Genomic DNA, 12,085 nt, shown 5'->3' on the forward strand with positions numbered 1-12,085 from the left:
TTTTATATTTGTGAAAGTCACAAAGTTACTAAAGACTTAACTAATAGCTCAAAACTGTGGAAATCACTGAAATAATTGTAATGAGAGTGTTGATAGGCTGAAACAATCTGACGTCAGGAGAATCAAACAATGGTGTGTGCTGTGTGTGTGTTTGAAACTGATTTCACAAATATACTGTTGTATAGATCTGATGCAGACCCTTCTTCTTTTACCAGTCTTAATTGCATTATATTTTGAATACAAGAGGACTGATAGAGACAACAGTCCAGGGAAACTGCCAGTGTCTCAGCTAACTGGGCTGAGTGCTCAGGCAGATCAATAAGTGGGAAAGAGACGTTTGCCTCAGTCTTAAGGTGGCTTTGCTTATACAGCTCTGAGATAGAAATTTCTGTTTCTTGTCGGTGTAATTTTGCAGCTCGTGGCCTTTAACGCAAAGCTATGAGAAATATATCAACCTGTGGTGCACAATTTTGAATTGATAAAGACATGTATCACCATAATACCCCATGCTGACACTGAAATACAGTGGTACTGTTGCATGTGAGGTGGAGTACCTTAAAATGCTCCACAATGACAAAGCCCTGCCCTCATCTTCATAGAAACAGTATTTCTGTTATTGTTGGATGGGATATCTGTCAGAAAAAGGCCATTTTCTGAACATGGACTAAACTGTAAAATAGTGATGCCTAGAATCAAAGTACAACTTGTTGTTAATCAGGGATATGACATGGTTTGTGAGCCAGATTTTTAGCTAAAATTGTCAGCTGCTGCTCTTTGGAAACAATATATGCTGAACCCATCAAGACATACTGACCGGGATGTTTATGAAGCTGTTTTATTCTCAGATTGTGTCAACTCCAGCTTGTTGAAAGGAGCTATGAGCCATCTGTGATGAGGATACCTCAGGGACCCAGGCTAAGCTGCTCCAGAGATGGTGAACACATGGTAAGTGCAGAGGATACAGTTTCACAGTGGTGCTGTTTCAAGGGGTCAGTTTGGAGAAGAAGAAACTGTCCTGGCTAACAAAACCTTAAACCTGTTTTAACAGTTAGAAACGTTTCAAATATATGTAAACTCAAATGTGATGATTTCTGTCAGTTTTAAGAATCTTGACTCTTCTTCAACTTTTTTATACAAGTTGAATTTGTTTTGTTTTGGGTTTTTTTATCATATACTGTCAGAAATGTAGGGAAGGCTTCCAAAATGATCCCTAAGACTACATAGTTGTACTGTCCCCAAGTCTCCAGACGATGGTGCACTTGGAGTTAATACTGGTCTACTCCTTTGCTCCACACCGGTAGTAGGCCGCTTTTTGCTTTTCAAAAGATCGGTTTCAACACATACTTTAATTAACGTGCATTAAAATCCACATTAATGTTAAATATGCATCAGGTTTTGCAAAAAAAGAAAGAAAATAAATCTTGGCATTACTAACTCCTCGGACTTTAATCTGAAAGGCTCATAGACTACCGAATAGGACTTTACATGTAGTGTATATGTAAAATGTTATTGGATATTAAGGCCATAACGATATATACAAATCTTCTGGAGATTTTTCATGAGCAAAAATAACAGTAAAGCCGAAGTGGGAGGTCTTAAATGTGAGCTATAGTTGCGCAGTGTGAATGATGCTTGCAACTCTTGTTATGACTGCAAGGTCCTGTTTCAATCAGTGGCGTCAGACGGACGAACGACACCAACTCAAACCTTTTCCCCTTCTCCTGAACAACGTAAATATTGATCTGAAAAGAGAGGCATTACCGAGCAACATCTGGGAGTTTTAATTTGAAAGTGCTTCATTGGACTTAAAGAATGTCCCTCGTCGTGTCACTTTGAGGGTCCGACGGATTTTTTTTTTCTCGCATTTCTCGCACGACTGGAAGATAAAGGTTTTCCTCTTTTAGTTTTGGTGGCTGGTAAAAGAGACCCGCCTGTGACCTTGACGTCTTACTTTACTGCCACATTCACCGGATACAACATTGTTTGATACGCTTTCAGGACTTTTAGCAACCTCAACTTTTTCCTCTTCTCTTTGAATGCGTTGCAAATATGATGATGTCACCGACGCCACTTTTTCCTGAAGTTATGGCGGAGCACAACTTTTCTAACTTCTCTTGGTAAGTGTACCCAGGGTGCCCGCTCCTAACATCGCTACTCTTTGAATTATGTTTTTAAGTACAACTATTAAACGGCTCGTCCACAAGGCTCAACACAACACAATGAGTCGGTTTTGGGCAAGCGACATTTGAATGGAGGGTGAACGGAGCCGTGCAGTGAAGTTTAGCGATACAGCTCGGGCCTACAGGCGATCTCCACTGGATCTACCAGGCCTTATAAAAACACACGAGCTGCTACTGCCTCCTGGACTTGTACAAATCATGCACGTGTTTATGTAATATCTTATGCTGTGGTGATTTTTGGTAAGATGTTGGCTGTAGTTTGGACTCTGCGTTTAAAAGTCAGTTCAGTGAGACTGTCCACCCAACTCTCCCAAAATATGCTAACCTGCTCATATTGATCTCATCTGCATATATGTTTTTGAAGACTTGGGCCCGAGTCAGGGAAGCTCGAATGTAAATGCGGCATAGTAAAGCGAACTGTGTTGGGTTATGTAGTCTGACCTGTTATGCAGATCTGATCTAAGCTGATCAATTATTCTGGCCTTGGCATTATTTCTGTTCATACCATTGTGTGGATGGATCAAATCACCTGGTTTGGTACACAGTTCTGCGGGATTGTTGGAAGGATAGGAGATCCACAATGAATGAGTTCCTAGTGACATACGGGTGTCACAGTTGTTGATCCTTCTTTGGGTTTTCCCTTTACCTAAATCTGAAACCAGACATATCCATAAGCCCAGCCAGCCCTATTTTACGAGGCTTCACCTCACCCTAACCGGTTATCTCTGCTACGCATAACCATAACACAAGCCAAAGCCAAACCACAGGGAGGAGAGGACAGGTCTTTGTGTAAGACACATCTGAGATAATTAGGAGACCAGTATTTTTTCTGTTTTCCTTTCAAGTCACTGCCTAGTTGAAAGATAAGAAATGTTTTTTTTTTCAAGACATACAGACATTTCATCTTCCTCTTTCAATTATTGATTGATTTATTTTTTTTGTGGTCTGCCAGTCTTCAAGTTATTATCTTAGACTGCCTACGTGAATATTGTGAGGTTTACTTCTTTGTTGTCTGACCATACAGAAGAAAGTCTGATGAAAGCATGTACTGTAAATAATAGGGCTGACCTCTGTGTTGGCCTGAGATTCTCCTTGTCTGAGTGGATTAGTTTGTCTACATTGCTCTGCTGCTCCCTCTCAAATGGAAAAGAAAGTTGCCATAGTAGCCTGCGCATTTATGCCAAATCGCCTCACATGTGGCGTTCTATAACACCTATAAGCACACAAGATGACTAAACAGGTCAAAACGTACTGTGCATGTTTCCTTTTTCTGCCACACTTGGTTCTGATATAACCCTGAAGTGGCCCCAATCACACCATTGATAATGGTAGTTGGTGGGATTATGTTTAGAGATTACATCAAACAGGTTCTCTGTGCCATAACCAACATCTTTGCTTTGGTCCCCTTTTCCCTGCTGTGAAAACATTTGGATCCATTGTAACTCACATACTCTGACAGCTGCTTTCTCAATGGAACAAAAACCATAAACTTTTTAAATCCACATTTCAAAACTCCAGGGCATCTTTATATACCCTTCCACACTTTCACTCTTTGGCACTGACTCTGTGACAGCAATATCCTCACAAAGAAAAGGGCTAATGTGATATTAATTTACTGTAGATGTGGGTGATATGAGATTTCACACATTCTGAATACTAATACTGTGTGTTTATTATTTTTCTATTCCTATTTTCAGACCATTGAGAGTACTATTTACTAATGGAGCACTTGCAGGGAGCGTGGAGGACTTTGAGCAACGGCTTCGGAATGAAAGACTCTGCGTTCGAGGGCCCGTGCCTTTCACCAACCATGGTCCAGGGCTTTCCCTGTCAGCGTCGCTCCTCAGATGACAGCAAGATGCCTGACTCCAAGACTAGCAGCACTATCCGAGTCTACCTCCCAAACCAGCAGCGCACAGTGGTGAGTGGTTTTCACTCGCACATTCTGCCTGGGAGAGTTTCCTGTCCTTGGATTTTCAGTGTACCAATAACTGGATTGGAACATAGTTACCTAAAGATATATGGAGGTGCTTATGTCTTGGTAGGCAAAAAAGGAATTAATGTTTGTTTTCTGTCCCTCAGGTAAACGTGCGACCAGGTATGACTTTGCATGACTGCTTGATTAAGGCACTGAAGGTGCGGGGTCTGCAGCCTCAGTGCTGTGCAGTTTTCAAGCTGCATCCAGGACAAAGGAGGTGATCTTATGGTTGTTTGAAATCATAGAAAAGAGATGAGAGTTTGCAGAGATCACATTCATAGCTGCTGCAGTTATTTTGCTTGCTTTCATAACCTTTTGTGTGAATCGTTTGTTTTTGTGCATCAGTAAAAAATTCCGAATGGATTGGAATACTGACACCACCTCACTGATCGGTGAAGAGCTGCTGGTGGAGGTTTTAGATCATGTTCCTTTGACGACGCATAATTTTGTGAGTACCTTAAGCATTTTTAGTGTTCTCAGTGTTAATAAAATGTCACTGATAAAGATATAAATCCATGTTTTTTTTCTGTCATTTTTAGGTTCGGAAAACATATCTGAAACTAGCTTTCTGTGATATTTGCCAGAAGTTTCTTCTGAATGGTTTCCGTTGCCAAACATGTGGCTACAAATTCCATGAGCATTGTAGCACCAAAGTGCCCACGATGTGTGTTGACTGGAGCAATATCAGACAACTCCTGTAAGTGTCATCAGCTTGAAGTGTGAAACATAAAAAAAGGCAATCAAGAGTAATGCCTTCTTAAAAATGTGTAAACAAAATGCATTATAGAAATAGAATGGGCAGGCATTCTTGCCATCCTAACTTCATTCTCTGTAAGTGTAATTAGATCTGAAGTAGAATGCATCAGTAGTTGTGCTGATAAGTTGAAGGTAAAACGAGTTCTGCTGATACTACAGGTCTCAGCTTGTACATATGATTTTGCATACTTGGAGTAATAATAGAAGCTTATTAGAGTTATTTTGCATGCAGGCTGTCGGACTGACAGTATTCAGTCAAGTCCTGTTACCTTTGCAGACATTAGCAGTCAGCTGTAAGTTGAAAAGCTCTTTGTTTGTCTCTATTTCCAGTTTGTGTCCAACGCCCGGGGACAGCAGTGCCCCAACACTGCCACCACTGACGTCCCGGAGAATGAGAGAATCCATAACACGGTTTCCAAGGTGAGGCAAAGTTTTCAGCCTTGCTCTGTCCATAACACACCCTCCCATTGTTTTTATTAATATGAGGTATTTTTCCTCCTAAAGAAATGTTTCCCACATATAAATGCATAAGTACGAGAACAGTGAAAAAATAATGGGCATTGTGCCATGTTCTTTTGCAATCAGAAAACTCTTGTAATTTAGAGAAAACAAAGTCTTTGATGGCAGTATTCATTAGTGTTGTTTTGTTTGAAGCAGACACTGTTTGTCTACAGTGATACATAAGTATTCCGTGCTGTCACCCACTATGTTGCCCCTCTGTATGTCCTGTTGGGGGTTTATATGTGGGGTTGGGTATTTGGAAATAATAATCAAAGTGCCATTTGCACAGCCCACCTCTGGAAAAACGATGAAGGACCAAAAAATTATTTTGATTGAATGTGTCATTTTGTTTCTTTTTTAATTTGTTTTTCTTCCTGCATTTAAGTAGTTGTATAACTATATTGTACGAGTTAGAGATACATTACTAAGTTTATTTTTCCACATTTTCTGCTATTTGTCAGGTTTGGCTGAAACACAGTTGTAGTCATGTTTTCATTTCTAAAAGAACCTTAATCTAAATTGAGTTAAATCCTGTTTTTAATGACGTCCTCAGCTTTGTGGGGGCTTACCAGTCCGAAGGCTGATGTAACAAGAGGCGTGAAAAGGGCCTGTTGTTTCAGGGGGCACTTAAAATGGTTAAAAAGCACTGTGAGCTGCCAAATTAGCACTCACAGTGTATCAAGTTGTTCCATGCAGGGCAATTTGAAATAGTCTTTTGAAACATAGTTTTGTGTTGCCAAATGAGCGGTTTTTTTGGGGGGGGGGGGGGTGCAGAGGAGATTGTTCTCAAGGAGTGCACTCCATGATTATAAGTGTGATGCAATATGATCTCTGCTTACACATCGAACGTCATACAGCTGGAGTTCCACTGTCCACATTTTAATCAGCAGCTAGTGTGCAGTACAGTTCTAGTCCAATAAGATGAGATGTACCCAGACCTTTGACTATATTCAAAGCTGAAAATCTACCAACATTAGGGACCATTGTTGCTCACTTTGTGCTCGCAAGGTTGAACGTCTTAAGTCAGACCAACATATTTGCCTGGTGAGCTCTGTACTCTTCAGCTGAATCTGTACTGATCTTGGCAACATCGAAAGCAAAATACCTCTACAGTGTTAAGTTAGCCAAAAATAGGATAAACGTAACCACAGTAACATTAACCAATAACTACTTCCTCACATTGCTGTTTGCTATTTTTCAGTTTTCCTTTTTTTTTTTTTTTTTATTAACATAGCATACCTCTTGTTGACTTTGCGTCTGTGGTAGCTGTTTGGTGAAGGTACAGCATAAACAGATGATACCTAAATGTGAAAAATGAGGAGAAAATGAGAGAAATGAAACCAGAAAGTGCCTACACTACCACCACACCCATAGTGGCCCAATTTTAAAGAAGTTACAGAATACAGCATCTATTTTGCTGCAAAATGTCAGTGACATGTGCCAGTTTGAAGCAGTGGCACAAGATCTGGGCAAACAGTAGCAACTTTAATATTTGGTCCTTGCTTACTCCCCACAGCTCAGCCCACCGATATTCCACCCCTCACGCCTTCAACTACACCACGCCCTACCCACCCACTGGTGGTGGTCTGTCCCAGAGGCAGCGCTCCACTTCCACGCCGAATGTCCACATGGTTAGCACTACCCTGCCTGTAGACAGCAGCATGATTGAGGTAACTACACACTATTCAATCACCTTGGGTACTCCTGTAGGTTCAGGTAGCCACTCCTAATATATCTCTTGTCTGAGAGTGATCTTGCCCTTCTACATGCTTCTCAAACATTCCAAATATCTGCGTCTTGCTTTGTTCTACCTCCTATCTACCTTTTGTGTTAAGTAATCTACCTGGACAGAGTTCAGCCTGCCTTGTGCAATTCCCCTGATGGCATCTTATTTTAGCATTTTTAAAATGTGCAACATTTTGACTTCCCCCTGTTGAGTTCTAGTTTCTGCTTTTTTTTTTTTTTTACTACCACTAGCATTCTTGCGTAATCAGCCCATCGGTTCTGCATACTTTGTAGAATATTTCCTCTATAGTCTGTCCAGGTAGAAGTCTGTTCAGGAGCGTCACTCTTGCCATTGTTCCCTCCTCACTTTCCTTTACTGTGTCCCTTTCCCTGGTGTCCTCACTGGCCTGTTGTATTGTACCCTGCTGGGGAGTAGCTAGACTGCCTGAATACCTCCCCCAGCTCCTGGTGCCATAGATTCTGGCTGAAGAGGAAAGTAGGTACTGTGCACTTCTCCCAGTCTTTTGTTGAGGCCTCACCTGAGAATCCAGAAAAGGTTAGAAAGCAGAGTGTCTGTGTGCAGTCTGTATGGCATGCCTTGCAAACAGGCTATCTGCATTCACATCTTAGTACGGAAGTCAAACGACAAGTGACAGTACAACATGTGGTTTACTTCTGTGGCAAAACCTTTTACTGTGTTTTGTTTTTTCTTTTTTTCTTGTCTATCTAGGATGCGATGCGTGATCATGACTCAGGTAAGAACCTGCTCTTCATTTCATTAGGTCTATGTCATGTACTTTTGTATTTTTCTAACTCCTGAACTCTATATTGAATCCCCTTTATTAGTGTGTAATAAATGAGTTTGGCCACAGCAAAGGACTTTGAGCCCTGATCCTTTACTTCCCTTCCTTTTTGTATTCCTATAGCGGGGAGTTCTCCCAGTCAGAGCCCTACTGGCTGGTCCCAGTCCCAGTCCAAAGCCCCTGCACCTGCACATCGAGAGAGGGCCCTGTCCGCCAACACTCAGGAGAAAAATAAAATTGTAAGATCTGTATCTTGACTTGTTAGTGCAGTCTGTCCAGGCTCTTTTGAAACATAACTGTCAGTTGCACCTTTTTGATTTGTTCGTTCAGAGGCCTCGGGACAAACGGGACTCTAGTTACTACTGGGAGATTGAGGCGAGTGAGGTGTATCTGCACTCCTGCATTGGTTCAGGCTCCTTTGGAACTGTATACAAAGGGAAATGGCATGGTAGGAATGCAGTTCACATAGGGCAGGGCACTTAAGGTGTAACAAGTAATGCTTTCACTTTCTTATTATACACTTCATAGTCTGTAATGACACATAAGCACTGCATCTTAAATACAATAACAGCAGACATTTTTGCATCAAAAGTAGCTAAGTAGAGAATTTTTGTTGTAGGTGATGTAGCAGTGAAGATTTTAAAAGTGACTGACCCCACACCAGAGCAGTTCCAGGCTTTTAGAAATGAGGTGGCTGTCCTGAGGTAAGAAAAACCAGATAGCATGATGACAGTGTCTGCTTTAGCTGTCTACCAGCTGGAGCTTTTTGTTCTGTTCTGAGGGTTGCAAACTGTAGATGTTTTGCAGAATCATCCTTATTGCAATTGTTTATCTTTGTTTTGGTAATTTCCTCTTCCCTCTCTCTCTGTCACAGGAAAACACGACATGTCAACATCCTGTTGTTCATGGGCTACATGACGAAGGATAACCTGGCCATTGTGACTCAGTGGTGTGAAGGCAGCAGCCTCTACAAGCATATTCATGTGCTGGAAACAAACTTCAAGATGATACAGCTCATAGACATTGCCAGACAGACAGCACAGGGCATGGAGTAAGTACTTAAGACAGACATTTACGTTAAAAAAAAAACCAAAAAAATAAATTTAATTTAATTCCTCTTATTTTCAGCTATCTGCATGCAAAGAACATCATTCATCGGGACATGAAGTCCAACAGTATCCTTCCTTATGTTACTATGTGGACATGGCAGATTAAAGTGCTTCATGTACCATCATTTTCTAAGTGTGTTTTAGCTGTAAGTTCCTTGACAGTGGTGTAGATATCTTCTTGCATGAAGGGCTAACAGTGAAGATCGGAGACTTTGGTCTTGCTACCGTTAAGGCCAGATGGAGCGGCTCACATCAGGTGGAGCAGCCTTCCGGATCTATTCTCTGGATGGTCAGTAACACAGCTTTAATTTCACTATGACTATATTGTATTAGTTGTGAAACACAATAAAATATTTTCTCCGTATGTTGACAGGCTCCTGAGGTTATCCGGATGCAGGATAACAATCCCTACAGCTTCCAGTCTGACGTCTATTCCTATGGAATTGTTCTCTTTGAGCTCATGACGGGAGAGCTCCCTTACTCCCAGATAGCAAACAGAGATCAGGTAAAGTTATATCTCTCAGGTGATAGTTGTTGGTAAAATACTACATACATAGTACATCAAAAGGCAATAATGAGACTATTTTGTTTTCCACACTCTCAGTAATTGTCTAGTGAAATCAGTTTCCCAAAAAAACTCAAGGGTTACAAGTTTTTGCTGCCTTTTTAGCTGTAATCTCACATTTAGTCATGTGTCTGAGCTTTGACCCCTGCTGAGTCCCAGTGTCAGGCTGCAAACTCAGATCAGAAGGTGGTTGAAAGACACCAGGGCGCTGTCTGAAGGGGGTTGTGGTGCTGGCCTGTGGCCCACCATGCAATAGAGGCGGGCGTCCTGGAGCCACCAGCCTAATTTTAGACCTCGTAACACAACCCTGTGTGTGTGTGCGTGTGTGTGTGTGTGTAAAGGGTGCGCATATCTGTGTGTCTGTGGTTTTTGGTCCTCTCACATGGATTGTGTGTGGCTCCTTGTTCAGTTTACTCTGTCTGTACTTAAATCAGGCTGATGTTGCTATACAAAAGGTGACTATATGCATGTGTTGTTGTACTCATATTCTCCTTGACACTATAAAATGACTTTCTACTCAGCGAACCTGGCAAAAACAGAGTACTCTCATCATTCTTTATCTCTGCACCAAGAGGCACTCATACTTTTATAATAACTTCAGTGTTTTCGATCCCTGTCACCTTAAACTCACTGACCATATTTATAAAGTATCTCTGAGGTGACACTAACATGGATCAATAAAAACTGAGTTCCACACAGTCCCTCAGTCACATCTCTCCATTTCAGATTATCTTCATGGTGGGAAGAGGCTATTTATCCCCTGACCTCAGTAAGCTCTACAAGAACTGTCCCAAAGCCATGAAAAGGTTGGTGGCTGACTGCATTAAGAAGTCCAAGGATGAGAGGCCGCTCTTTCCACAGGTGAACTACTCTCTTCCTAATTTAGACATCAACCGGATCAAGAGTGTTTTGTTGAACTAATCTTTATTTTTGTTCTCAATCATGCATTTTTCAGATCTTGTCCTCCATTGAACTTCTCCAGCATGCCCTCCCTAAGATAAACCGCAGTGCCTCAGAACCATCCCTGCACAGAGCCTCTCACACTGAGGATATCAATGCCTGTACTCTGACCTCCACCAGACTGCCTGTTTTCTAGAGGCTCAGACTGCACGTGCCCTCCTCCTCCTCCTCCATCTCTTTGAAATATCCAAATGCTCATGCAACAACCAAATTCTATACATATAGATGTCATTATAAACCTAAAATGTCCCATGCTCATCAAAAAATATTTAAGGCACAGAGGAGAGAGGGAAGTGCACAGAGAAGTGTGTTAGAGATTAACTATGGAAGGGAGCAATTGATGATGAATCACAGTGGGATGAATGCATAAAGCTGGTCTAAGATACAAGGAGGTGGTGCCTTGTGTGTTGCTGCATGCATTAGGATGTATGCAAAGGTTCCAAGGATGCAATGCATTTGATAAAATCTGTAAATACATGCACACACACCTACCTAAGACCGTGATAAATGGACATTGAAGGAAGCTCAAGATAAGACAGGTGCCTTTCTTGATTTTTGGTTCTGTGATATGAAGCACATCCTTCTATGTAGCCTGCCTGGGTTCTGATGAAGAGAACTTTTAAAGCTTACCTGCCTTAAGACAAAACAAAGCCTGAACTAAGATCCTGCACAACTTCACCTCTTATTGCAAACAAAGCCGTTGGATGTAGTCCATTTAGTTGCACAGTAGTAGTTGATTTTGCATTGTCTTAAATGATAATGGAGTAGATATGGGAAATTCTTGTTGTTGTTTTTTGTTATTGTTGTCTCGATTTATTTTATTGTCTTTATTTTTGGGTCTTTTGGAAGAATTATAGCCTGTCAGACAGCAAGCATGAGGAAAAGGAATTTGCACATTTTAGCAAAAGCATTGGTTTATGTTTCAACCATCTACACAGTGGTTGAACACGTAGCTAAGGATAAACTGATCCATAGCCACACATAATTTCAGTCCTTACCATGTGTAGGTTATCATGAGCTGGACATTTGACAGTTGTCTTAAATATTTAAAATGATTTGGAAACTAATTTGTATTTGTTTATCATGTCTATTTCCAGAGGTTAAACGTTTTATTGTGAACTTGAGAAAGTTGTCTATTCAATATTTTAATAAAATTAAGTTAAATTTGCCAAAAGTAGAAATGAAATTGTTAAGGAAATATATTTGTTAGTCAACACAAAGCACCGAACAAAACTGACTACACCCCTGGTCAATATTACTAAAAGTCCAAAACTTGTTCATTATTTACAATTATATTCTTTTTATACAAAGCCCAAGAAGAATGTAGTTAATTTAATATATATCTATTTATATAGATTCATGGGACATGGATTGTCCACACAGTCTTGCACAAAACCTGTTCTGTTACTCTTCACATGTAACTATTTTCAGCGGAATGGTTGCTTCACCTTGTGCTTTAAAATGCTCCAAAGATGTTCTATTGAGTTCGCGTCAGAGGAAGTACTCAG

At 40.9% G+C, this 12,085-nt stretch overlaps 1 protein-coding gene across 2 annotated transcripts; it reads left to right on the forward strand.

Moving 5' to 3' along the window:
- The first annotated feature begins 1,628 nt into the window (after positions 1–1,628).
- raf1a (Raf-1 proto-oncogene, serine/threonine kinase a) lies at positions 1,629–11,751 on the forward strand. 2 transcript variants are annotated; one of them, XM_026332098.2, is made up of 18 exons: positions 1,629–2,117; positions 3,878–4,101; positions 4,263–4,375; positions 4,504–4,606; positions 4,698–4,855; positions 5,245–5,334; positions 6,932–7,085; positions 7,577–7,696; positions 7,871–7,895; positions 8,067–8,182; positions 8,274–8,391; positions 8,563–8,647; positions 8,818–8,994; positions 9,072–9,118; positions 9,223–9,341; positions 9,426–9,557; positions 10,344–10,478; positions 10,573–11,751. In XM_026332098.2, the coding sequence occupies exons 2-18, from the start codon at positions 3,901–3,903 to the stop codon at positions 10,711–10,713; spliced, it is 2,034 nt and encodes a 677-aa protein (XP_026187883.1). In that variant the 5' UTR covers positions 1,629–2,117; positions 3,878–3,900; the 3' UTR covers positions 10,714–11,751. The 2 variants fall into 2 exon arrangements, with proteins under 2 accessions (XP_026187883.1, XP_026187884.1); XM_026332099.2 differs by lacking the exon at positions 7,577–7,696 and having other exon boundaries at positions 1,630–2,117.
- The last annotated feature ends 334 nt before the right edge of the window (positions 11,752–12,085 follow it).

This window comes from Mastacembelus armatus, chromosome 7, assembly GCF_900324485.2.
Source record: "Mastacembelus armatus chromosome 7, fMasArm1.2, whole genome shotgun sequence".
NCBI classification, from domain to species: domain Eukaryota; kingdom Metazoa; phylum Chordata; class Actinopteri; order Synbranchiformes; family Mastacembelidae; genus Mastacembelus; species Mastacembelus armatus.

Bases quoted from the DNA above. Each gene is read 5' to 3' on its own strand.
- raf1a (XM_026332098.2), top strand. From the start codon at position 3,901: ATGGAGCACTTGCAGGGAGCGTGGAGGACTTTGAGCAACGGCTTCGGA. The intron at 5,335-6,931 runs GTGAGGCAAAGT...TACTCCCCACAG, and splicing joins TCCATAACACGGTTTCCAAG to CTCAGCCCACCGATATTCCA. The intron at 8,648-8,817 runs GTAAGAAAAACC...TCTCTGTCACAG, and splicing joins AATGAGGTGGCTGTCCTGAG to GAAAACACGACATGTCAACA.